At 55.3% G+C, this 26,318-nt stretch overlaps 2 protein-coding genes across 10 annotated transcripts; one reads left to right on the forward strand and one right to left on the reverse strand.

The window, feature by feature from the left end:
• Positions 1–710: 710 nt before the first annotated feature.
• Positions 711–24,472, reverse strand: GOLGA2 (golgin A2). 9 transcript variants are annotated; one of them, XM_043566009.1, is made up of 27 exons: positions 16,396–16,525; positions 14,784–14,906; positions 13,506–13,586; positions 11,360–11,476; positions 11,027–11,070; positions 10,843–10,906; positions 10,383–10,442; positions 10,112–10,192; positions 9,264–9,302; positions 8,905–8,967; positions 8,726–8,819; positions 8,525–8,631; positions 7,309–7,367; positions 6,873–7,014; positions 5,690–5,779; positions 5,475–5,582; positions 5,144–5,231; positions 4,071–4,408; positions 3,679–3,792; positions 2,803–3,048; positions 2,650–2,725; positions 2,362–2,450; positions 1,923–2,105; positions 1,730–1,832; positions 1,540–1,646; positions 1,304–1,457; positions 711–1,210 (listed from the first exon to the last, which is right to left on the reverse strand). In XM_043566009.1, the coding sequence occupies exons 1-27, from the start codon at positions 16,477–16,479 to the stop codon at positions 984–986; spliced, it is 3,081 nt and encodes a 1,026-aa protein (XP_043421944.1). In that variant the 5' UTR covers positions 16,480–16,525; the 3' UTR covers positions 711–983. The 9 variants fall into 9 exon arrangements, with proteins under 9 accessions (XP_043421944.1, XP_043421947.1, XP_043421948.1 ...); XM_043566012.1 differs by lacking the exon at positions 13,506–13,586 and having other exon boundaries at positions 16,396–16,530; XM_043566013.1 differs by lacking the exon at positions 11,360–11,476.
• SWI5 (SWI5 homologous recombination repair protein) lies at positions 16,753–21,229 on the forward strand. Its single transcript, XM_043565314.1, has 6 exons — positions 16,753–16,756; positions 16,800–16,908; positions 17,196–17,244; positions 19,099–19,220; positions 19,939–20,033; positions 20,866–21,229. Exons 1-6 carry the CDS (start codon positions 16,753–16,755, stop codon positions 20,928–20,930), a joined length of 444 nt encoding a protein of 147 aa, XP_043421249.1. The 3' UTR covers positions 20,931–21,229.
• Positions 24,473–26,318: the final 1,846 nt, after the last annotated feature.

Below are 26,318 nucleotides of genomic sequence, written 5' to 3' on the forward strand. Positions count from 1 at the left end.
CGCCCCGCCCTTCGAGTCCCCCTGAGATCCCCCAGGCTTCCCCAAGCAGCAGGAGGGCGACAGGGCTGGACCGTCTCTAACAGCTCCTTTGGGCAGGTTCAGACACAGCGGGGCTTTGCACAATCCAGAAGCCTGCCCTCTGCTGACAGGACCTGCTCCCTGTTCAGCACCCACAGCACAGACCCCAGGACCTAGTGACCGATGACTGGAAAAGAAGCACACACGAGGCCAAGCAGTATGGCTAAATCCATTTATTCTGAGATAAAAAGCAAAACAGGAGTCAAATTACCCCTGCAGGACCCCGTCCCCACCCCCTTCCTCTCTGTCCTATGCTATCAATAAATAAGTTTCCCTATATTCAAATATTTAATAGAAGTTTCTCCCCATTTGCCAGTTCAAACCTCTGCTATGGTACAGGGGCTGCCCTATCCCCAGAATATACAAAATGTTACACAGATAAGTATGTACACTGGGGAGGGAGCTGGGGAGGAGCCCACCCCGCCACCAGCTTACGCCTTTGCTTGGCCTCAGCCCTGACATCCCAAGGCCTGGGAGAGTGCTGCCCAGTCATCTAACTGGACAGCGTGGGGGCCACTTGTGCCCCAAAGTGCCTCTGAAGAGAGGATGCATGAGCCCCTCTGAATGAAGGACTACCTGATGGGGGCGAGGAGGCCACCAGGGAGCCCCTGCTCCCCAAAAGAGGCAACCTCCTAAATAAACTATATTTATTGAGCCTCTGGCTCTTTGTTTTTCCGGAACTGTGAACAGCCCAGAGATAAAGATACAGCCGTTGCCAAGGTGGCAAGGGGTCTGCACATATTTGTCTCCCTCGTTAGGGGGTTCATCATACCCCTCTCGAGGGTCTTATCTTGGTAGTCTAAGGATAAAAGGGTGGTCGGGAAGGAATGATAGGGTGGTAGGGACAGGCTGGGGGCAGAGCCCCCAGCCCCACTCGTCTAGGCTTTGTGTGCTAGTGTTAACTCCTAGACCACCGTGATCTTCACCTCATCATTTTCATCGGCCCGGTAGAAGAAGGGGACACAGGGGTTGTTGCCCAAGCCTGGGCGTTCTCGGGGGTTCTGGATCTCACACAGCAGCTGCATGATCTGCTGAGCGGTGGGGTTCTCAGCTCCAGTGTGGCGTGACAGGGCCTCTCCCTGGGGAGGCTCCGCACTGTCACTGTCGGCCAGGCTCACTTCTCGAAGATCATCTTCAGGGAGAGAGAGGGGCGGGGCCCTGAGCGCTGTGCAAGCCCTCCCCCACCGCCCGCCCGCCCGCCCGCCCGCCCGCGGGCTCTACTCACCACCCCGGCCACTGGCAGCGCCAAGCTCTTGGGCTGGGGGTGCCATAGTGGGTTCCCCAGCGGGGTTCTGGGCAGTGGCCAGGAACTTGCCCTGCCATTCATTTCGCTCGTCCACCAGACGGAGCACCAGCTCCTGCAGCTCCAGTAGCTTCACCTGGAGGGAGAGGTGCTGAGCCCCAGCTCTACCCCGGCCCCGCCCCGCCCCCTCTCTGCTCCCGGGGACGCTGAGGGCCCACCTTCATTTCTTCTTTGTCCTGAGCCAGTCGGCTAATGTACTCCTCTTTCTCCCGGTGCCGCTCCTTTAGCACGGCCCTCTGATTCTGGTAGAGGGTAATGTACTCTCCTGCGGGGCAGACCGGCTGACGCTCAGGCTCTGCGAGCCCTCACGGAGCTCCCCCGACCCCGGGGGCTGGCCAGCCCGCTCACCTATGGTGTCCGTCTCTCCAGAAAGCTGGATGCAGCGATGCTCCAGGTCCTCCACCCGCTCCTTCAGATCCACTTTCTCCTGCATGAGCTCCAGGAAGCGGCTCTGCGGCCACAGCAGCGGGATCAGGGCTCGGCAGCCCTCCCTAGCCATCTCCGCCCCCCGCCGGGGCCGTGCCGGAGCCGATCCACTCACCTGCAGCTTGTCCATGGCCACCTGGAGGGCCTGGTGGGTCTCCCCAGGCACGCTGTCCTCGGTGGTCCCAGGGGCCACCAGGCGAGCCAGGCGCTTGCAGCGCAGCCTCTGCTCCTTCAGCTGCCCGCGCAGCCGCGCCTGCTCCTCCTCGGCACTGGCTAGGGCCGAGTTACAAAACGCCACCTGCGGGCAAGACGTGTACGCGTGCGCCTTTGTGGGGGAAGCTCGGGACGAGCCGGGGCCGGGGAGGCAGAGAGGAGCTCCTCTCACTGCCTCAGTGGGCACACCTGGTGTTTCGAGGATGGCGCAAGGTCGGACCACCGGCTCCCGGGGGAGGTTGGGGGTCAAGAGAAGCCGAGGGGGGCAAACCAAGAGAGGAGAAGGGCGGCGGGGGACCCCAGGGGGAAGCGGGAAGGTGGGACGGGGAAGGGCCGCTCACCATGGCCTCGCGGCTATCTAGGTCCTCCGGCATGCTCAGCTTTGGCGGGGCTGCCTCCCCGTCCTTCTCCTCACCGTCCAGTCCGTCTCCTGTCGAGGCAGCCGGAGGGGCCTCAGACAACCCAACGGGGGAGGTGGAGCGGGCAGGGGAGGAAAGCCGGGCTCTGCCCCACCTCCCAGAGCGACCTTGGGCCAGCGCGTCCCCGGGGGAGGAGGAGGATTCGCCGCCCTGAAGTCCCCCCTCCTCCTCCTCGGGCTCCGTCCTCTTCCCTGGGCAGGTCCCGCTTACCTTCCTCAGACATAGCCATGAGGTTCAGCTGCGCCTGGAGCTGCTGGTTCTGCTGGGTGGCAGCTTCCAGGCGTCCCTGAGGGGCCAGGAAGGCGTGAGAAGGGATACAGGCCGCAGGCCCTCCCCGGGGGCCCGGCGCTCCAAGCCCCTCACCTGGGTCTCCTGTAACTCTTGGCGGGCTATCTCGGCCTCCGCCTTGCCCTGAACTTCCTCGTGCTGCAGCCGGTCCATAAGCTGCGTCTGCAGCAGCACCTGCTTTTGCAGCATCTCCTTGTCGGAGGCCAGCTGCTGAAAGGCGGCCACGTGCTGCTGATAGGCCGCCACGTACTGCTGCAGGTGGCTCACGTACTGGTCTCGCTGCTGCTGCAGGCTCTCGGCCTCCTGGCTCTTCAGCTCCACCTGCGGGAAGACCCTGGGAGTGAGGCAGGCGGCGGCCTGCAGATTCGGAGCCGGGACCGGGGAGGTAGGGGCAACAGCTCTTTCTGCCGCCCTGCTGTGGGCGGTTGGGGGGGGGGGGGGGGCCTGGCTCCATCACTCCGGGACCTAAGTGACTGCCCCCTGGTGCAGAGCCCCACGCCTCCCTCACCCAGCCTCACACCTCCTGACAACCTTCTTTGCATTTTAACTTTAGTGGAAAATCAAAGCGCGCCCCCCCCCCCTTAAGGGCATAGTTGTCATTTAACCCTCGACACCTCTGTGAGCAAAAGGGTCATCTCCCTTCTAGATTAAGGAAACTGAGGCTGAGAGATGAGAAGCGAAGAGTGACCACTGGGGTCAGAAGCCACAGCTGAGTCCAAGAAGCTTTCCCCCCTCACTGGGGGCTTGAAGGCTCTAGCTGGAATGATGACCTTCGGCCCAGGGCTACCCACTTCTCAAAGTCAGGAGCAAGGAGCCATGAGGAGCTGTGCTCAGAAGGACTCTGGAGTCACATCCCCCGCCACCAATCCCAGGCTGGAACCGCGGGTCCTGGCCACGCCCCCCGCACCCCCCCCCCCCCCCCGGGGCCTCCGCAGCTGACGCAGGGGTTACCGTCTCCTTCAGCTCCGCCAGCTTCTCCTGCAGCTGGCCCAGCTTCTTGGCCAGCTCCTTCTTGACATGCTGCTCCGACTGCAGCGCGCTGGTAATCTCCATATTCTCGTTGCTCTGGACGAAGAGAAGGAATCGGCGGCTACCCAGTGTGGTTGGAGACCCCAGAGCTTGGTGTCTGCCTCCCACAGCTCAGGGAAAGGTGGAGGCAGGTGGGAAAATCCCCCCACCCCACTCATCTGCGCTCACAGGTGCCGTGATTGGCACCATGTCACGTAAGGTCCGTACCCCGCCCCCCACCGGCCCCATTTTACAGGCGGGGAGACAAAGGCCCGGAGAGGTCAAGAGTCTTGCCCAGCACCAAAGGACTCAGCCAGGGAGGAGGGGCTGCGCACCAGCCTGACGAAGCCATTCTGCAGCTCAGCCAGCTGCTCCTTGAGCTCACGGTTCTGGGACAGCGCACGGCTGATGGTGGTACGGTCATTCTGCATGGTTTCCAGAATCTGCTTGCGCTCCTCGGCCTGCTCCCCCCAGCACTCGGCGGCCCGCTCCAGCTCCAGCAGCCGCTGCTCCTGCTCCCAGTTCAGGCGGCTCAGACCTTCGTTGTCCTGCACCTGGGCCCGCAGCTGCCCTGCCAGGTTCTCCAGCTCCTTCTGCAGTTGTTCAGCCTCCGCCTGCAGTCGCTCTTCCACCTCCGAGGGCCCTGCTGGAGGTTCCTGGGCCGGGGGGGCCTCTGCGGGGGCACATGGTAGAGGCTTCTTATCCCTGTGCCTTCAAAAAACCCCTCTTTCCGGTCCGCAGCTCCTAGTTTGTTTGTTTTTTTTTCTTTTTTAAAGGAGGCTCCGCGGGGCGCCTGAGTGTCTCGGTCGGTCGAGCGTCCGACTTCAGCTCAGGTCATGATCTCGCGGTTCGTGAGTTCAAGCCCCGCGTTGGGCTCTGTACTGACAGCTCAGAGCCTGGAGCCTGCTTCGGGTGCTGTGTCCCCCTCTCTCTTCGCCCCACCCCTGCCTGTGCTCTGTCTCTCTCTTTCAAAAATGAATAAACATAAAAATAAATAAATAAATAAATAAAGGAGGCTCCATGCCCAACAAGGGGCTGGAACTCACGACCCCAAAATCGAGAGTCGCACGCTCTACCGACTGAGCCAGCCAGGCGCCCCTTGGTCCACTGCTCCCAACTGGGCTTCCCCACCCCAAACCTTGGCTTCCTGACCAATAATCCCTCACACTCATAGGACGTGCAATCTTTCCAGACACTTATGAATAGAGTTCTTCACGTTTTTATGCTCAAGACAACTCTGGGTAGTTGACAGTGGGCACTCAACCCAGATATGCCAACTCCTGGTCCAGACCTCCTTCCCTTGGCCACAGTGCCCCTCCATCTGTCCGCCTTCCTAGAGCATTCGAAGGCATCCTCACTGGCCCTCTGACACCAATCCTGTTCCCCTACCACTCCGGCCCCAGCTTACCTATCTGTTTCTTCAGTTCAGCCAAGCTGGCCTCCAGCTCCTGCACCTGACTCACGCTGTGCTCCTTCTCTTCCTTCAACTGCTGCATCTGCCCAGAGCACAGAAGGGATGGGCATGTGGGGGGTGGGGAGGGAGGGATGGGCATGTGGGGGCTGCGGAGGCAGGGACGGTCAGGCAACCGTCGCCCTCTCCACCCACCCCACCCCCCCCGCCCCCGCAAAAACCACCCAGCCACCTCTGGCTGCACACAGCAAGTGACAGGCTTCCCATTTTACTGACGCCCCGAAAGATCAAATGACCTAAGGTGGGGGGGCCGAAGGTCACACCTTACCTTTTCAGACATCTGTTTCATCCTTTCCTGCCAAAAGGCATTATCCTCTTTCAGATTCTCTACGTACTTGTCTCTCTCCAGCTGCATATGCTTGAGGGTGTCTTTCAGCTGCAGGAACGGGCACAGTGGTTAGCAGGGGCAGCCACGGGGCCTCACCAGCTCCTGCTTGCCTGCGATCATCCTGCTTCCACACCCCTCGCCCTCCAAGGCCTCACCTGCCCCACACGTGTCTCCAGCCGTGCCCGTTCTTCCAGGGCCTGCTGTAACTGTTGGTTGCTGTCGGGGGGGTTAGACCCACTAGAAAACTGGAGAGTAGAAAACGAGAAGGTTAGCGTTGGGAAACCGGGCTGCTCTATGCAGGTTCCCGCAAACGGGTGTGCGCTAGGATAACGTGCATCCACATCGATGAAGAGGTCCACCCTCACGTCATTAGTACTACGTCCGCAAGCCTCACGTTTACTGAATATTCATTGTAAGTGGCCCTCTGCCTCCCAGGCCCATCAACCTGGTGTTCATCCCTCCAGATCCTTTCTGGCTATAATGATTAAGGCTACAGAGTGGTGCCTGTCCCAGAGACGGGGTGTTCAGGTCACAGAGGACAGGCATCCATCTATCTCCAGCAGGCCATTTGTTAGACTGCCCATCACAGGAGTGGGCGCAAAGGAGGCATTCCAGTCGTACTGGGTGGATGGATGGGTGGATGGATGGATACAGAGCTCTGTATGCTGCCCAGGCCAGGCCGAATCTGCAGACTCGTGTTTTGCTCTGGAAGACTGACTATTAAGAGGAGCCCTGACAATTCAGATCCCATCCAGAAGAAAGCAATCAGGAGGGTGACAGACCGTGGGAGAAACAGTTGGGGCTGTTTCGGTAGGAAAAGATCTTAGGGAGGACAAGGAACCTACGCACACTCCTTCTCAGAGTATCTCAGGGTCTGTCTTGGGCAAGAGGCAAGATTTTTCCTGTGCTGATCTGGAAGGAAGAGCCTTGCCGAAGGAAGTGACATGAAGGCTGAGTGTTGCTCAGTGTGAAGAAGCACTGACAAGGGGAAGCTCTCTGACCCAGGCACCCTGACGACCTGGTGGCCCGGCCTCCGAGAGGAAGCAGACAGACGCATGGGCTAGAACTGCCTTGTTATGTGTCATGACTCGGAACTATCATCTATACGACAATGGTTTTCAACCGGGGCGCTTTAAAAAAAAGCAAAAATACAAAAGCCCCATCCCTGAGATTCTAATTCCACAGGTCTGGGCGGGGCCCGATTTGTAGATGCTTTATCAATGTCTGCAGCAGGATTCTATGGCAGGAGCAGAACGAGAATGCAAATCTTCCAGCTCCTGGCTGGAGACGGCGGCCCCAGATGGATGGGGCCCCAACTCCCTGGGACTCTGGCCTCACCTGCTGCAGCAGCAGCTCCGACATCTCCAGCTTCTTCTCCAGCTCCTGCACCCCAAGCTGCAGGGCCTCCTTCTCTTTCATACAGACACGCAGCCTCTCTTCCAGCTCCGAGTTATGCTCCTTTAGGTCCTCGTTGTCTTTGCTGTAGCCATGGGCAGCAAAGAAAGGTACGAGTAAAGAACAGAAAAGAGCGCTCTGGTGATCCACCCACCACCCTCACCACAGAGCCACAGAACAGTGGCGTCGGAAGGGACCCGGGGATCAGGAGTCACAAGTGGCAGGCCAGAGAGAAGACAGGAGCGGCCTGAGGCCACGGCCTGTGTTGACTGCACAGCTGGGCCCAGAGCCTGGCTCTGCATCTGTCCTAACCCATATGCCCCGCCCCCCCGCCCATGTTCCTGTCCCCCTCCCACTTCCCAGCCCCCAGCCATCCTACTTGTTCTTGTATAATTCCAGTTTGAGGGCATCTCGCTCTTTGGTCAAGTCCTTGTTGTGCTGCAAACACAGAAAGGCGAGGTCAGGATCGGGCAGGCAGAAGGTGCGTCTCCAGGACTAATGGCAGCACAGGGACTCCTCTAGAGCTGTGCTTCTTCAGCCTGCACCCGCCCTCGACATTTTGTTCAAAGCATTCCCAAGCCCATGTTCTCACGTGCCTCAGCTAAGAACTCGGTAAGGGTGGGAGAGCCACAGGCTGGCTAGCAGAGGCCCACACAGGGCAGGTAGGATTGCAATCATTATTACTAGCGACACCAGCACTTCTGGACCTTTACTGGGCACTTTACTGGGCGCCGAGCTAACAATCGCACTGAATCCCCCCGATCACCGCCTGGGGGAGGCATGGGTGCATGTCTGTTTTACAGGTGAACAACAGAGTAGCACAAGTTAAGTTGTCACCGAGACAGAGCTGGGATTAAACATCTGATTCTTCACCCATTTTCCCCCTGGGGTGGGGGAGCAGACACAAGGAGGGGAAGTGAGTTTGCATCGTGATCTCTGTTCCTTTTTTTTTTAATGGATGGTCTGCTCACACAGCCCACCACCCAGAAGGACAGAGGTGACATGCCTCCCAGCTACTCTGTTTCTCTCCCTGGGTATTTATACATCCTTTCACACACTTCGTATCTAGCACACACACCTTTCTCCCCTTCCTGTACAAATGGTAGCATACTAAAAGTACCGTTCTAGGGGCACCTGGGTGGCTGCATCAGCTAAGCATCCAACTCTTGGTTTCGGCTCAGGTCATGATCTCATGGTTCATGAGATCGAGCCCCAAGGCAGGCTCGATGACCACCTGGGACCTGCTTGGTCCCCCACTGGCACACGTCTCTCTCAAGAACAAACATTAAAAAAAAAAAAGTACTGTTCTGTACTGGCCAAGGTCCACAGCCCATGGAGGGCAGGGCTGGCTCTCAGCCTCTGGGCTCTGCATTCAGTGCTCCCTCCAGAAAGCAGCTTCCACCCCTGCCAACTCCCTCAAGTCAGCCAGCTCAGCCCCAGGTTTCTTTTAATAACCACACAACTTTAAAGCAGCGAGAAATGGCCCGTGCTGCCTTCTGGGCAGCACGACACCCCGTCGTACAGAAGGGACCTTCAGGCCATTCCCCTGTCGGGGTAGCTGCGCCTCCAGTGGATGGGTCAGCTGCTGGGCTCACCTTGTCCACCTGTTTCTGCTGTGTAGAGACAGCAGACAGCGTGCGCTCCAGCTCTCCTACGCGCTGGCGGGAAGACTGCAGGCGACTAGCAAGGTCTTCAGACTCTCCTGGAATGACAGAGTTCGAAGTGGGACCCAGGAAGGAATCCCACCAAAGCCCTGCCAATGTGCCAGGCTGAGACAGGGGTGTCTAGACTCCTACCTGCTTTCTGCCTGACTGCCTGCTGTGTATGGACCAAGGCTGTATGCAAATCGGTCTTCTCAGACACCAGAATCCCTATGGTCTGGATGTGAACCTTTGGGAGGGAAGGGGAAGCAGTAGTGAAGAGGAGGAAAGGAAGCGTTTCCTGGGGGTGGGAGGGAGACCTTGACACCACACACCTGTAGCTGTTCCCTTAGAGAACCCTGTTCCTTCATAAGCTTCTGCTCAAACTCCTTCTTCTCCTGCAAGAAGGACACAACATCCCTGACTGGGAGGAGGCAGAGTCGAAACAGCAAAAGACACGCTCCTGGAATGCCACCGATGGCCCAGGACAGGCCGAACAATGAGGCCAGATTTGGGGCCCGGGCGGGGGGGGGGGGGGGGGGTGGGCAGCAGAGGTGTAGGGCAGGGGTGCGGGAAGAGGGGGCCCTTTATTTCTCCAGGCTGGGAGCAGACCCAGACGAGAATGGGCCTCTACAACTGAATCCTCCCCAAACCTATCCGCCACGTAATCAGCAGACAAATCACGTTACGTTACTTTTTCCAGTTGATCCAAAGTTTCCTGGTGCTGCTGTTTCTGTGGAAAGAGTCAAAGGAGGGTAACTGAGGCTGTCCCCCTTTTACTACCCTCCCCAGACCAAAACGGAGGGATGGGCAGGGGCCAGAAATGGGTTTCAAAGGGAAAGTTCATGGGGACATGAACTGACAGACTCTCCTCAAGCTCCCAAGGAGAGAGACCTTGGGTCTTGGGTGGTTTGCCTCACATCTACACAAGTGAGAGTCGGAATCCAGATACCCATGAAAGGCCAAGGACATAAACCTCTAGAAACGGGAGCTGAGAAACGAGACTACCCTTCTGCCAGCTCGTGGCTTGGAAGGGTGCACTCATTCAGCAGATATTTACTGAGCGTGTACCATAGGCCCCGTTCGGTTCTTAACAGCAGGGATATGGGAACGAAGGGCCCTGATCTTCTGAGCTCAATCGGACAGACTCGGACACCTCGAATTCTACCTCCTCAGGAAACTGAAGCCCACAGAGGAAAGGTGACTTGTCCGAGTTCAGAGACAGAGCAAATTAGGGACTGAGTCAGGGCCAGACCACACCAGTCAAGCCAGTGCTTCCTCCAGAGGCAACAGCCCCGGGGCAAGTGGGGAGAGGACTCGAGCAGGGGTGTCTGGAGAACAGAGAGGAGGCAAAGAGGACAGCCACAGAGAGCCATGCTGCATGCTCCGTGCTCCGGGGTCCCTCCAGCTGAGACCTAGGCCCCCCAGCACCCCACTCTCCCTTGGCAGCAGGGGCCCCCAGCCCCTCTCTTCAGAGCCCCAGGGGAAAACTAGAGCCCCAGATTGGCAGCGTGAAACCAGGGGACCCCACTGGACTCTTACCAATTCCTCTATCTTGCTACTGAGTTGTTTGTTTGTTAGATTGCTGGAGTCCAGGGCTAGTGATAGCTCTTGGTACCGGCTCTGAGGCGCATGCAGAGGAGGAGGAGGAGGAGGAGTTGGACGAGGGCGGGGGGAGAGGTAGAGAGAGCAGTCATTAGGGTTGGGGGCTGTCTGGGCTGTCTCAGCTGGCAGAGGGGCACCCAGCCCCCGCTGTGGGAGGAGGTGGGGGCTGGCCTGCAGGATCACTGGGCCGTGGTCCAGGCCAACTTACCTCCAGATCCTTTATGTTAGCAGAAGTAGCCAGGCCCTCCCCATTGATGTAGGATGAAGACTAGGAGACACGAAAGGGCTCACATGGAGACGCGCGCTGTCCCCCTCGGTGCCTAAGCTCTCCAACTTCCTGTCTTGCCCAACAATTGCAAACTTTTCTAACTTGGCAGTAACCCCTCTGTACCAACTCCTCCTGGTTCTTATCTCCCCCTCCTCCATCCCCCTCCCAGGCAGCTCTCACTCTGTGCTTTCTGCAGCAGGATCAAACGAGGTAACCAGCCTCGAGGTCCAACCCCTTCATTCGGGGAGCTTCAAAGAGGACACTCAGAGGAGCTGTGACGAGCTACACATCAGCCAGCAGGCCAGCTGGTCCCAGGCTCTTCCCTCTCTCCACCTCTGTTGCTTTCTATCATATTTTCCCTCCCCATCTACTCCCCTTTGGGCTCCAAGTTCTGGGGTACCTCAGACACAAGACCATTGAGCTGCTGAGAAAGCTGTCGCAGGCTCTCGGTAGATGACAGACATCTGCGGATGAACACAGGAGTCAGGGGTGTAGGAGGCTCGAAGAGAAAGAGGGGGTCACGGGCAGTGGCCCGCCCCAACTCCCTCAGCCTAGGGACCGCTGCCCCCATAGGAGTTACTCACTTGCTTTCTTCCATGAGAAAAGGTTCATTTTTTGCATCATGGTTCTGTTAGGGAAGAAATGCATGAGGTAGTCACTCAATTTCTGGTAAGACCACCCAGGGGTGGGGGCGGGGGGGAGCCAAGCTCATTCTGACAACCTTCCATCTTCCCAAACTTCAAGGAAAGACCTGGTCTTGGCCTCCCTCACTTCAGTCCTCGGTAAGGGTGCTTGGCTCTAGAAACCAAACTACCTGAAGAAAGGGGACGAGGGCCCAAAGCAGGTACGGTCCTCTGAGGAGGAGCACAGGGCGAACGTACAGTGGGGTGGCAGGCAAGGGGGGAGGGGGCACAAACCTGAGTTGATGCCATGCTAGTGACACGGGGGGGACTGGCACAGGGGGAAGGGACACCGCCAGGTGACACGGTGTCATCAACAGTTGGTGCAGCAGGAGCGGCGCGGTCTTTGGGCGCCTGTCACGGAACAGAGCAGGGGGTTAGGGGCCATGCAGGTAAGAAGGTGCCTTGCTGCCATGGATGCAGGGGTACAGAGCGGGCAGGACAGGGGTTGCTGTGGTCAGAGTGACAATCGCACATGCTGGGAGCCACTCTGGAGCGTGGAGGGCCACTCTGCAACCTTCTGGATGGCCAAAGCTCAAAGCAGGGTATGCATGACCTCCTTCATGAATACATGATGGCTTTGCTCTCCCTGGAGCTCAGCAAGAGACAGTACCGGGCTCTGACCTTGGCAGCCACAGCAGGTGGAAGATAGGTGTGCCCAGTCAGGGAGGAGACAGGCACGGCTCTTCCGGAACGCCAGAGTGACCCTCACCCTGGGCCCCTGCTGGGCAAGAGGGTGGTGGTGATGGAGATGTGGTCAACGCCACCCTCTGCCTCCTTCCTCTCTTGCTCTCTTTTCCTCTCCCCGCTGCTCCCCCCAATCACTGGCCATGTTTGCCTTATTCAGGCCTTTTCTGGGAAAGCAGCTGCCCAACTAGAAGCCTCACCCTATGCCTGCAAGTAAAAAGAAAAACATGGCCACTACCCCCACCCCAATCTCCTGGCTCTAAAACCAAGAACCAACCCGAAAAGCCAGAGGGAAGATGTCTACCCTCTGATTCTTGACATCCTGGAGAACAATCCTGGGAGTGGGGACAAGGAGCCATGGAGAAACCACTTCCTCTTCCCTACCTGGACCTACTTGCTTGACCAGAGCCCCACCCAGACTCTTTCCAGGCTCAGGCCTGACACTTAGTCCAAGTGTCTGGCCCCTAGAGATCTCATGTCCTACAGGCCAGATGAGCAAAGAGATGGGGAAGATGGCTGACAAATTCAAGTTTGATGAGGGGAGAGGACTAGGGAGCAAAGGCCCAGCCAGTGAAGCCAGCAGGAGGAGGCCATACCTCTTCAGGGCCCAGGGCTAGCTGCTCTCTGGACCCATCAGCCCTGGCCTCTGACAATCCACCCCTACCTCCCTCCTTAGAGCAAATGCTGCAGAGCCTGGGGAGCTGAAGATGAATCATTTGCATGTTTACTGTCCGTGCTGTGACCTTTGACCCCGGAACCTGGTGTTGCCATGCCAACCTGTTCAGGGAACCTGCGTTCCCATGGATCCCTAGCACTGAACACAAGAAAGTTCAGAAAAGGACAAAAGTAATTTTCTGAGGACTTAAGTATATATAACACGACAATCCTGTGAACAACCAGGTTATTTCACACCGTTAGGCCTTGTAGCTAAAGTCTGGAGTGTTTAAAAAACACTGTCCACCCCCTCCAAATGTCCCATTGAAACTAATCTCTCCATGATTGCCCATTTCTGGAAATGCTGTCAGCTCTGTCCCGGACCCTGCAACCACAAGCCTGCATTGCGGGAGCAGAAAATCAAAGTGGGAAACAGTTACTGAGACAGAGAGGGTTTAAAAAACGACAAGCAGGGGCACCTGGGTGGCTCAGTCAGTTAAGCTTCGGCTCAGGTCATGATCTCACAGCTCATGAGTTCGAACCCCACGTCGGCCTCTGTGCTGACAGCTCAGAGCCTGGAGCCTGCTTCGGATTCTGTGTCTCCCTCTCTCTCCGCCCCTCCTCCACTCACGCTGTCTCTCTCTTTCTCTCAAAAATAAGTAAACATTAAAAATAATAAGACAAGAAGGATCTGGGTCTTCATTTCCAGGACCACAGCAGGATACAGACACGGAATCGTAGAACTCAGTGCAAATACAAGCTTCCAGACTCCTCTAGGCCTGTACTCCCTTCTCCATGCCCCTTAGCGGCTCCTCTGAACCCATAAGGTATGTCTCACCTTCTCCAAGATGATAAAAGATGTGGGGGAAGGAAAACAAACCCAATCAACCAAGCAGGTGAAAAAGCAGACATGAACAGGCTGAGGGTTAATGACAGCAACATAAAATAAGCCAGAGGCAAAGTATCCCCCAAACCAGAGAAGCCTTGGAGCATGCACAGCTGGGAAAGAGCAAGCCAGAGAGGGGGCTCGGCACTGCCTCACCTTCCACTTGTCCAATGGGGGGAGCGCTACCCCATTGGAGCGGTTAAGGTCGGACACCAGCACCTTCAGAATGTCCTGAATCTACAGGAGGCGAAAAGGGAGAAACAAGGGCAGGGGGAGAGAGAGAGAAAAGTGGCTTAGAGAGAGGTGAGAGAGTCAGGGAAGGAAGAAGAGATGGGGTCACGAGAATGGAATGCTGGAAAAGAGAGACGGGAACGAATCCATGGCCTGTGCCGCCTTCCCAAACGGCCACCTGGCGCCTTGCAGAAATCAACGTGCACAGAGAGAAAAGTCCCCTGAAAGATGCAGTGACACAGAATGCAGTCACCTGCCCGATGCAGCTGTTTTCTGAATACATCCGTGAGACCCTCTCCTCAGGCCCAGGATGCCGGGGATGAATCTGACAGGAGTCTCATCTCTGTTTTAAAAACCAGACTGCCGAGGGAAGGGTTCACTTGAACAAAGGGGGCTCCAGCTAGAAGTCTGGAAGACACTGACCTGCTGCAGCAATATCATCTTACAGATGAGGCCACTGAGGCCCGGGGGAGGAAGTGATTTTCCCGAGGTCTCCCAGCCAACAGGTGGCAAAGATGGACTCAAAACCCACTGTCTCCTGACCCAAGTGCTTGGGGCTCCCCTCACCACACCCTGGGCCTCTCTTGGTGCTTCCGAAGGGAAGGCTGTGGTGGCAAATGGCTGTTCGCACTGCCTGGCTTCCCCTTGAAGCTGGGGATGAGGAAAGTCACCCCATCAGTCACACAGCACCACCCTTGACTGAATGTTTACCCCGCACAAGGCCCTATACTAAGGGATTATTCTAAAAACAACATCAAGGGGCGCCTGGGTGGCACAGTCGGTTAAGCGTCCGACTTCAGCCAGGTCACGATCTCGCGGTCCGGGAGTTCGAGCCCCGCATCGGGCTCTGGGCTGACGGCTCGGAGCCTGGAGCCTGTTTCCGATTCTGTGTCTCCCTCTCTCTCTGCCCCTCCCCCGTTCATGCTCTGTCTCTCTCTGTCCCCAAAAAAAATAAACGTTGAAAAAAAAAATTTTTTAAAACAACATCAATCATCTCATTTCAGTGTCACAAGTGTAAGTCAGACCACAATGACCCCAATTTTTACTGACGTGGAAGTATATCCCCAGCAGGGACAGGTCTCCAGCAGAGGGACAGCTGGATTCAAACCTGTACCTGACACTTTCTCCACAACCTTCATCACTGCCCTTTACTACCCCTCACGTACCCCTGTGCCCCCGGAAGCCCGGCCAGCCAATACTCACATCCTCAGGAGTGTGACAACCATCAGCAGTGGCTGTCTCAGGGTTACTGCCATTTTTAATCTTCCTTTTCTTCTTCGCTCCTGCAGGAACACCAGGGCTGTTCCTCTGCTGATACTCTCTCAACTGCAGCAAGGAAAAGCAGGACAACTCGTGAGAGCTGTAAACCCCCATATTCACATCCAACTTTGTTGTTTACAATATACTCCTCTATCCGCCACCTGATTTAATGCCACCAGCAACCCGACAAGATGTTGTAATCCTTAATGACTGCAGAAATGGATAGGTAACGGGGCTTTAAAATAAAGGGGGGGGGGGTGGGCAATAATGGAATTTAAACCCGGTCTTCTGCCTCTGAGTTCTGGGGTTATGCTACAAAATCAGCAGGTGCCAAGAGGCAATCCCAGAGGCACAGAGGTGGAAAAGTAAACATCTGAATAATCAGACATCAGAGTCCATTCCTGCACATCTGTCAAGGCTGCAGACTGGTATTTCTCAAACTTTTACACCAACAGACCCTGACGGCAGAAAGCAGTGAAGGCACACACCTGGTGAATTTGGAAACACAACAGAACAAGGGCAACCCAAGCACCATTTCAGAGAGAAATCTATTATAATCTTACAAATCTATGCAAATGTCATCCCTAGGTGTATTAACATAAAAGGATTTTTCTCAAGAGAACTAAGCAAAAACTGAGTCTTTGGTCCCATATTTATCCTGTGGCACTCAGGACACTCCATGTTCAGATGATGACTGGGGGAAGATTCCCAGCTGTGAAGTTCAGTTTCCAGAGATCTGTCCCACAGAGGGTAAGCAGATCTCACTCCAAAGAGCAGTGATTAAGAGGCACTGGTTCCAGAATCATAGGAAATTAAAATGTGAGGTAGAGGATTTAGATTTAAAATGTCAGAAGTCTTTCTGAACAGTAGAAACCTAGGAAGATACCAAACTAAAGGAAACACATTCTCCCCATTGTCACCAAGGTGTTATCAACGTGTCTCGATCACTAGTGAAGTCAATGTCTAAGGATGGGGTACAGTCTAGTAAGGGCGCTTGAAACCCCTCCCACCTAGGTCCTACAGTCCCCAGTTCCCTTCAAACTGGAAATTTGTGCCATGACCAGACACCGGAGAGGGGATGAAAACACAGGGGGACTGAGTAGTTAAGATCAAACACCAGGCTCCTGGCGCTAATGACAGTTCCGAGGGGGATTGTGACGTAACTACATTCCACTCCTCCCTACCGACGCCCGCGGCTCCGCTCCGCGGTGGGGGAGGGGAAGGCAGGGCTAGGACCCAGGTCCTTGGAGACCGGGATCGGCCCGGGGAGCCCAGGTCGTCTGGTTCTGGGTGGCAGAAGGCGAGAGCCGAGCCCGGAGTGGGGAGCCCAGGGAGTCACTGCCCAAAGTCACCCAGGGGCGACGGGAGAGGGCGGGGGCTGGGCTGCCAGGGGGCGGGACGGGCTGAGAAGACTTTGGTGGGGGGGCGGGGGGCCGCCAAGGGGCGCCGAGGGGCTCTCCCTGTGTGCCTTAGGGGCAGCACAGACTCTGACCACCGCCCGGCCGTCGAAGGGGCCTTTGGCTGGGTCAGGGAGCCGCGACTCGGCACGCTTTACCTTTTTCCTGGCCGCAGCCAATTTGCTCTGTCGGGTTTCTTCCGACATCACGGGAAGGGGAGGGGGACGGGGGGGCCACATCATCGCGATCCCAGCAACCACTGCGGAACTGCTCCCGGTAGTCACCGCGCAGACGTGATGGTCAGAAAAGGAGGGACGGGGCGTTTCTAGCTCCAGCTGGGTGGGGCGTGGCCTCAATCCTCCAATCCTATTGGCCGACAAGAGAGATGAAAGGGAAAGGGGGCGTGGTTAGAGCCCCGCGACCTCAAACGGACAGGTGGAGTCACAATGAAAGCTGCGCGCGCAGCCGCTGTCCCCGCCCACCTCGGGGGGCGGGGCGGGGCCTGGGCTCGCAGGATGCGCGCGCAGCTCGCTACCTGTCCGTTGCCGGTCTCCATCCTAAGCTTCCGGTTACCTGGCGGGCCTGAGAGGCCGCTCTCCCGCCTCCGCCCTGGACGCCCCTGCACTGCAGACTCCCCCGAGACGGGGGCCCCGGACCCCAGGGCTCAGAAGGTGGGCGAAGAGCGGACAGCAGAGCGAAAGCGCGTCCCTTCACGGCCCCTTTCCTGATGCCTCATAGCCCTGCCCAACTCTCATCTCAGAGATCGCTTCCAGAGCCCCCATCTAGCCCTCCACACTCCCCTTCTCAGAATCCTCCTTCCTTGAGGATCCCTGCCCTGATCCCGGACCCTATCTGCCCCCTTCCCAACTCCTTACCTCCTACACCCCCACATACCCGTTTCCTCCCAGCGCGGATTCTAGGTTCAATCAGTCTTTTTTTCCCTCGGATTCCTCTCCAGGACTCAACCAGGACTTTCCAAAAGTTGCCGCGGGGCCTTCCGATCCCCTGTGAGTACCCTTGTGCCCGCCCCCCTTCTCACCCTCCGCGGCGTAAGTGGGTGCTGCCCCCAGCCCTCCTCCCCGTCCCCAACGGTAGCTGACCCACCCCAGCCCTCGTCAGGCCTTCACCCAGCAGACCTTGTTCTGCTGAGAAACTCCAGGCCATTTCTCAAGCCTTCCCCTTCTTTTCCTCCTGCCCACCAAGCTTCAAAGAAGAAACGGTGTCCTGGCCTTTGCCAGCGGTACCCCACGTTCTCCAAGCCGCCTCTGTCTCTCCTCCCTCCTGACAGCACCACAAGTGGTTGGTTTTGTTCTTTTTCACACCACGATCCACCCCACGCAGAAACCATTCTCATTCCCTCAGACGCATGTGTTCTTTCCTGCCTTGGCCAGATATCTAGATACACGCTCCCCTTCTGGAATACTTTCCTTCCAGCTTTTTGCCAAGCTGATGCTTGCTCATCCTTTAGAGTTGAGGTCCCTAGGAGAAGCCTCACCCCAACTTCTGGCTCAGTCCGGTTGCCCCGTTAGGCGCTCCCTTAGCACACGGTACTTCAAGTTCAAAGCACTTTTCAGGCTTGTTGTTAGTTGGTTAATTATTTGTCATTCACTCATTCATTTGGCACATTTTATTGAATGTCCACCACGTGCCAGGCACTGTTGGGGACACAGTGAACAAAACAAAGTCCCTGCCCTCATGCATTTTACACTCCAGTGGTGTAAGGCCAACAAGGAGCATAAGGTTATTAATGAAGCGTCTATGTCGGGTGGTGATGGATGTTATAAAGTATCAGGACAAAGGAATAGTGGGCCGTTGAGAAGTGACCGTTTTAGGCGGGGTGGCCAGGCAAGGCCTTTCTGGTGAAGTGTGAGCAGAGCTTTCAGTGGAGCTCTCTGGAGGGAAAACACAGTTATTGGCTGTTGTATATACGTTCTGTGAAGGCAGGGGCCAGGCTTGCGGTCTTATCCGTTGCTGAATCCCTTCCTCGGTCTCTTCTGTCCTGTGCAGACAGTTGATCCGACACACATTTCCTGAAGATTAGCAGCGTCCCAGGCACTGGACTTCGCAGCTTTTAGAGGCAGTAAGGGCAAAGGTGAATGGCAGCTCCCGGGAAGGGTTTTGTTATCCAATGAGATGATAAGCCCAGCGACATCATAGACTTGAGAATCCAAGAAGTAGACTTGAAGCAGATTATCTGAGGTCAGATTAGGGGCCAGGGTGAGCCCACTGGTTAGGATTACGTCCGGCTGGGAGTGAAAGAAAACCCCAAATAATGGTGGCCTAACCCTAACCCTCAGGGACCCAGGTCTATATCTTGTTTTACCACATCTTCAACGTGGGTTCCACCTCATCGCCCAAGATTCTGATCAACTCTATCATTAGATTCACATTCCAGCCAGTGGGAAAGAGGAAGGCCAGAGAAAGGGAGGCCCTCTTCCTGGAAGGACAGTTCCCAGACGTTGTACACACCATTTCTGATTAACTTCTACTCGCCAGAACTTACAGGGACCACATCTAATTCCAAGGGAAGCGGGGAAATGTAATCTTATTAAAAGGTGGGGGGAGTCTGTCAGCAGGCAGAAGCAGGGGTAGGCTGTTGAGGACAACTTGTAGGTTCTAAATTGTGGATAATGGGTCAGTGTGGCTAATGACTTTTTTTTTTTTATTGCTTTATTTTTGAGGGGGGGGGGCAGAGAGAAAGGAGGACAGAGGATCCGAAGCAGGCTACACGCTGACAGCAGCGAGCCTGATGCGGGGCTTGAACTCACAAACCCATGAGATCATGACCTGAGCCAAAGTTGGATGCTCAGCCAACTGAGCCATCCAAGCGCCCTTGGCTAATGACTTTCTGTGCCGCTCAGCGGCCATCTCCCAAGTCTGGCCAGGCTGATGGAGCCAGCGAGGATTCTCTGCACCTTGACATTCAGAAACTGAAGGAGAAGAGGGACCTGCTGGACACGGAGATCTCCCAACTAATATCTGAGTAAGTCTTGCTGGACCCCTCAGCATGTTTAAGATAACTTTTAACCAGTGCCCAGTAACTGAAACCCAGCCGCACTAGCTTAGTGTAAAACTAAGGACCGTACCCCACGCCCTGCTGTTGGATTCAGGGTGTCTCAGCTGAATCTTTCAGGTAGGGTGTGGTCAGACCCAGGAGGACCTGGAACTAGGAAGAGGAAAGCTGTCCAGAACAGAGGTTATCCCTCTCGCGGTCTCTCTCTGGGCCCTGGTTCTCTGCCTCTGCTCCCATCTGCACACGGACTCCATTCTTTCTCTCTCTGCAGGTGGGATTCTCAGTGCCTGGGGGGAAGCTGGCTCTTTTGCAACTCCTAGATTTTCCCATGCCCCATGCTCTGGCCACGTGGCATAGACTGAGCAGCCTTTGAATATGCCTTTCACACATGAGGGGATCTGAGTAGCCACTCCTGTGCTTATCTGTGAATCCCTCGGCTACGGCCAGGGTCACATAGTACCAGCGTGTGGCTGGGAACCACCCCCTAAGGGCACAGAGACGTTTGCCAGGAGCGAGGGGCTGGACAGATCCCCGCCCTACTGTAAGTTTCCTCAGGGCCCTCCCTGTGTCCCTAGTAGGCCCCTAGTGAACATTTGTTAAATAGATGCCTTGTTACTCTCTGAACCTTGGGTCCTTCCCAGCTTTCTTAAACATTTTCTCTCTCTCTCTCTTCCATCCCTCATCCCAGAGGCTACAGTGTGGATGAACTGGAGGACCACATCTCCCAGCTCCACGAGTATAACGACATCAAGGATGTAGGCCAGATGCTGCTAGGCAAGCTAGGTGAGCATCAGGACCCCAGAGGAGTAGCCAGGGCTCAGAGGGAAGGAGTCCCCATTCCCTAGAGTGTTTGGATTTTGTTCCTGGGCCCTCTAATTTTCCAGCCCTCCCATCCTCAGCTGCCCTGCTCCCCAAATGCCCCAAAGCAGCTGGACAGCTCTTACAGGAGTCCCTGAGGTTTTTTCCTTCAAGTGTAGGGCCTGCATCAGAGCCAGAGACAGGTTTGAGCATGAACTCACCAACCTGCCAGGTTGAGGGCTATGGTTCCCAGTCTTCTGGGGCCTATTCAGTAAGCAAAGGAGCATAAAGAAAGGAATTATAAAATGTGTTAACTGCTATGAAGGAAACAAAGGCCAGAGCTGGGGAATACTGAGACATGAACAGGGTGGCGGGTGGGGATGAGCTAAGGTGGTTAGAGAACGCCTCTGAGGAGACCCCTTTTCCCTGAGAGGAAAAAGAGTCCTTGAGGGAGCAGGAAGCATGGCATCACCAAATGGCCAGGACATGGCCCATAGGGCAGCCTAAGGAGTGAGAGTTTTCAGCAGGCCCCAGGCGCAATGTGAATATAAATTTACATTTTCAGCATATGCTCAGTGCAGTCTCAGCTTTGTTTGGCTCCTCTGCGAAGTGGGGTGAGGGTTCAATGAGTCTAGTTTGGGGTGGCCAAGCAGGGCCCACAGTGGAGGGGTCTAGAAGGAGTAGCAGGAGGGTATCTCGGCCAACTAGAGGAGAAGGAATAAGGTGTAGGAGTGGGTCCTGGGTAGCTCAGTCCTTGGGCCATTCTCCTTCCTATGCCTCCCACCGGACACATTCTTCCTTCCTTCTTTCCTTTCAGCCGTGATCCGAGGTGTCACCACCAAAGAGTTGTATGCAGAATTTGGCTTGGACATGAATGACTGAGCAAAGGCTAACAGCCCCTTGCCCATGGCCCACTGGGACAGGCAGATTTGGACATGAGAGGCAGCGAGAGCCCAGCCAGAACAGAACACCCACAGGCTTCCCAGCAAGAAAGGGTCAGGAGCCCTTTTCTAGAGAGCTCAAGCTGAGTGAGGAGGGAGCCCAGAGAAGAGGCAGACAGAGAAGAAGGGCTGTTCCCTGCTCCAAGTTTCCTGAAATGTCCAGTGATATCTGTGTGTGTGTGTGTGTGTGTGTGTCCTATTTGTAAATAAACATACAAGCAATCTTGGTATAAATCTGTACATGGAGTCCCTCTCCTCTGATCTTCCCTGGGAAGCCCCCTGGTCATCCCTGGGAGAAAAACAGTCTGCCTTGGATTATAACAAGCTTACACAGGATGCCTGGGTGGCTCAGTCAAGCATCTGATTGACTTGATTTCAGCTTAGGTCATGATCTCACAGTCGTGAGATCGAGCCTCATGTCAGGCTCCACGCTGAGCACAGAGCCTGCTTGGGATTCTCTTTCTCCCTAAAATAAAACAAAAAAATTGGGGCGCCTGGGTGGCTCAGTTGGTTAAGCGCCAGACTTTGGCTCAGGTCATGATCTCACACTTTGTAAGTTCGAGCCCCGTATCGGGCTCTGTGCTGACAGCTCAGAGTCTGGAGCCTGCTTCAGACTCTGTGTCTCCCTCTCTCTCTGTCCCTTCCCCGCTCTCACTCTGCCTCTTTCTTTTTAATTAAAAAATCTTTTTTAATTAAAAAAAATTGTGGGGCTCCTGGATGACTCAGTCTGTTAAGCGTCCGACTTCAGCTCAAGTCATGATTTCATGGTTCGTGAGTCTGAGCCCTGCATTGGGCTCTCTGCTGTCAGCACAGAGCCTGCTTGGGATCCTCTGTCCCTCTCTCCACGCCTCTCCTGCTCTCTCTCAAAAATAAATAAGCATTAAAAAAAATTGCAAACAAGCTTACACGTACCAAGCACTATGCTGAGTACCCTTCCTCCATCATCTCTAATGCCGGAGTCCATCCTATGAGGACTTAGTATTGCTAAGGATGAGGAAATTGAGGCTCAGAGAAGCAAAGTGACTTACCTAAGGTCGCACAGCCAGTAAGTGGCAGAGCAGGGATTCAAGCACAAGTCTAGTTCTGAAGCTTACAGTTTGCGGAATTGCCTTTCTGGGCTGGGGCCCAAGCGGGTTAAGGGCTGAGGGTGAAGCCATGACACTGGAGGAATTCTTCCCTTGTGAGTCCTGCACAATGAGCGTTCCAGTCCCCAGCTATAGTCCGCCAAGCCAGGGCGAGCCGTGTCTTCCTTGTGTGTTGCTTATCCTGAACCACCAGCACCAGCAGAAGTCAAACTGGTGTTTCAAGTGCTCAGTGCCATCCAGAATGACAGGATTTCACACTGAACTTGCCAAGTGTTCTGACTGTTCGAGCTGCTCATCCGGCTGTCCCTGCAGGACATCTTCTTAAGATCTTAGATGTGATAGCAGTGCTTGAAGACAGGCTGTCATGAGGTGAGGGACGGACGGTTTCGAAAAACCGGCCCTGTAAGTCGGGCCTGACTGTGGGTTCCGGCTGCATCCGCTTATGAGCTGTGTGGCCACAGGCCATGACCTGGCCTCAAGAAGCAGAAATAATAGTAGTATTGTATGCATTGTGGCGGCGTGCACTAGCTACCTCAACAAACAACCCCCAGATCTCCGTGGCTGAGCACCGGAAGGGTTGATTTCATAAAGTCTGATGAGAGTCTGGCAGACCCTCCCCCCGCCCCCTACCTCTTCGGGCTTCACCGCCGGAATCCACAGCAGGGAGAAGAGAAGAGGGGAAGACACATCAACTCGGAATGGAGCCCTCCCCAGGTCAGCAGCCATCACTCCTGCTCGCAGACAATTGTCCGGAGCTAGTCACGTGGCCCAAGCCCGCTGGGGACTGGGAAACAGGAGTGAGCAGCACATGGCTATTTGGTGGAGACTGGCTGCCGTCCGAGCCACCAGTGCCTGGCTCCACAGCATTCTTCCAGGACTCGGTGAGCAGCTGCACCTGCGCTTCTGTGGCTGGCCTGAACCATGCTGGCGCTCCAGCCCTTTCTGGACCCCAAACGCTTGTTTGCGTCTCTACGTCCCTATTAATGACCATGAAAGCCCAAGTACATTCTCATTTTGGGGTTTCTTCTTTCCATCCTTGCCATTTCCTGTACTTTCACATCATAATGTCAATAGGTTTTCACAACCCCCTGATGGGATAGGTTCTATTAGAGTCCCCATTTGGCAGGTGAGGAAACTGAGGCTCAGAGAGCGGAGGCAACTTGTCAAAGTCAGAGAGTGGGCGAACCTGGACAAGAGCCCAGGTCTGTCTGGCTCTGGACCCCAGGCTTTTTCTAACCTGGACCTCACACCATGAGGCCTTGTGGGACTGGGCGCCCTCTGAGGACAAGACTGTCAGATTCATCTTGGGGCACCTGGGTGGCTCAGTTGGTTAAGTGGCCAACTTCAGCTCAGGTCATGATCTAACAGTTTGTGGGTTCGAGCTCCCCATTGGGCTCTGCGCTGACAGCTCAGAGCCTGGAGCCTGCTTCGAATTCTGTGTCTCCTTCTCTGTCTGCCCTTCCTCTGCTTGCACTCTCTCTCTCTCTCTCAAAATAATAAACATTTTTAAAAAATCAGACTGTCGGGGCGCCTGGGTGGCGCAGTCGGTTAAGTGTCCGACTTCAGCCAGGTCACGATCTCGCGGTCCGGGAGTTCGAGCCCCACGTCGGGCTCTGGGCTGATGGCTCGGAGCCTGGAGCCTGTTTCCGGTTCTGTGTCTCCCTCTCTCTCTGCCCCTCCCCCGTTCATGCTCTGTCTCTCTCTGTCCCAAAAATAAATAAACGTTGAAAAAAATAAAATAAAATAAAATAATAAAAAATCAGACTGTCACCTTTCCCGCCTGCACCTCACACATACTTGTTATTTGCCAAACTGAATGTGGCCCTGATCCCATCCCCTTAGGTCCTGAGGGAGAGCTGATGATCTCACTGGAAATGGATCCCGGACTGGGACAGGCTTCTGAGCCTCTAACATGTCTCAGATCCTACCCAGCTGTCACCTCACTTGACTTTTCCCTTTCAGCTTCCTGGGCCACATCATCTTCCAGTGGAGGAAGAAGAGGAGGAGAGGTAAGCAGCCAGGCTCAGGGTGGTGGGAACCCCAGGGGGAGTGGCCCCCTCCTGGAGGTTCCCCCCCACCTCACACCATTTTCTTCACCTGGACAGCTGGCTCGTCCTGTCTCTGTCCACACGGAGCCTCTCAGTGCCAGGAGCTGGGGAGCCGTGGCCTCTGGGTCTCTGCCACACAGTGTCCCCCGGCAGCAGGAAGTCAGGGGTCTAGGAAATGATGACAATACAGTTTGGTACGTGGTTGTAGTGGGTTACAGGAGCACACGTGAGCAGCACCTAATCAGTTTGGGACACTGGAGAAATGTCCTTGGAAGGAGACACCAATGCCTGTACTGAGGGTCAGCCAGACAAGAATATGGGTGAGGATTCCAGGAGGGGAAAAGGTGTGGGCAGAGGCCCCCAAGGCTAAGATCTTAGCGGGCCCAGGACGGGCACTGGGGGACTCCGTCTGCTTGGACAACGATTAGAGACAATTTGCTGACTGTTCACTTGGACTCTTGATGCAGATGGGAGCCCACCCCAGACACAGTCATAACCCAACTCTGAGTTTGGGGCTGATCTTTTTCTGGCGGGGAGATGGATACAGTTTTTATTTTTATTTATGATTTAACTCTTACGATTAAAAAAAAATCCAGGGGCGCCCGCGTGGCTCAATCGGTTAAGCATCTGACTCTTGATTGATCTCGGCTCAGGTCGTGATCTCACAGTTTGTGGGATCGAGCCCCGTGTCAGGCTCTGCGCTGACAGCACGGGGCCTGCTTGGGATTCTCTCTCTCCCTCTGCCCCTCCTCCACTCACATGCACACGCTCTCTCTCACTCTCAAAATAAATTTTAAAAAAAACTTTCATTCATTCATTCATTCATTCACTCATTTAAATCCAATAAAGACTTTAACTCCAATGAAGAAGATGGGAGGATCCTTGGTGGTTTTCCTTTTCTCACCTTTTTCTCTACAGCAGCAATGCAATTGCATTAGGTGGTGCAGCTGCCGGGACCTGCTCATCCCCACACCTCCACCTGCTGACTCTCTCAGTTCACAGTCCAGCCAGTTCAACCTGACCTTCTTGTAACTGATCCTTTCTTTGCTTTATTCCTTCCCTTTTCCCTTAACTCTGGGTTATTTTGCTTTAATGTTAAGCTTCTCTTCAACCTTAATTCCAAATACTACTAAAAATCACTTTTCCCTGGACACTTGCCTCTTCAAAGATACAGATAGCCTGGGGCGCCTGGGTGGCTCCGTTGATTAAGTCATGCTCAGGTCATGATCTCCTGGTTTGTGGGTTCGAGCCCCGCATCAGGCTCTGTGCTGACAGCCCAGAGCCTGGAGCCTGCTTCGGATTCTATGTGTCCCTCTCTCTCTGCCCCTCCCCTCCTTGTTCTCTGTCTCTGTCTCTCTCTCTCTCTCAAAATTAAATAAGCATTAAAAACAAAAAAATACAGATAGCCTGGAGTCCCAAGACCACCTGTGGCTCTGTATTTGTGTTCTGGCAGTTGCCCTGAGTTGCCTTTCTTCTGGAAGGCAATAGAGGGCACTAGGGTCGATTCCGGGTTTTCAGGCTGAGAGTGCATACACTGCCCAGAACTCCAAAGACGTTTGTATTTTGGACCAATCATAAGGCACCCAAGGAGGACGCTGGGAAGGAAAGCATCATCTGGATCCATTTCCTCTTATATGGGGTCAGCTCTACCGGGTGTCATGGCAGGCAGAGACCTCGAGGGGGCAGTGTCTATCCAGAGATGCTCCCAACCGCGTGGGAGGCAATCCCTGGGAGAACCTTGCTGGGGAAAGTCCAGGCCAGCAGAGCTGCTGGCTGCAGACCAGATCTTCAAAGCACCCACATGGAAGTGGGGTTCTCTCTGGCAGCACCTTACCCAGGAATCTGAGGCGATCCCCACCCCCACCACAGGTGGTAAGGAGCCAGCTGGTTGTGAGATGTGGATAGTGACAGGTGCCATTGCTGGGGGTGTGCCCCCTTGGCAGCCAAGGGTAACTCTGACACAGACCTGATTTGATCACATCTAATGTAAACCTTAGTCAAAAATATTATTCATGGCGACACAGCCTGCATTCTCATCCTCCTTGGGGACCGAAAGAGGCTATTTCTGGACAGTACATCCCCATGGAGGCAGTGTCACCAAATAGCACCCCACTTGAGCTTTGCTCAGAAGAGGATACTTCAGGGGGAGGGGAGACGTGGGAAGAAGGCCAGAGGCCCGGAGCCCCACTGTGATGG

This window comes from Prionailurus bengalensis, chromosome D4, assembly GCF_016509475.1.
Source record: "Prionailurus bengalensis isolate Pbe53 chromosome D4, Fcat_Pben_1.1_paternal_pri, whole genome shotgun sequence".
NCBI classification, from domain to species: domain Eukaryota; kingdom Metazoa; phylum Chordata; class Mammalia; order Carnivora; family Felidae; genus Prionailurus; species Prionailurus bengalensis.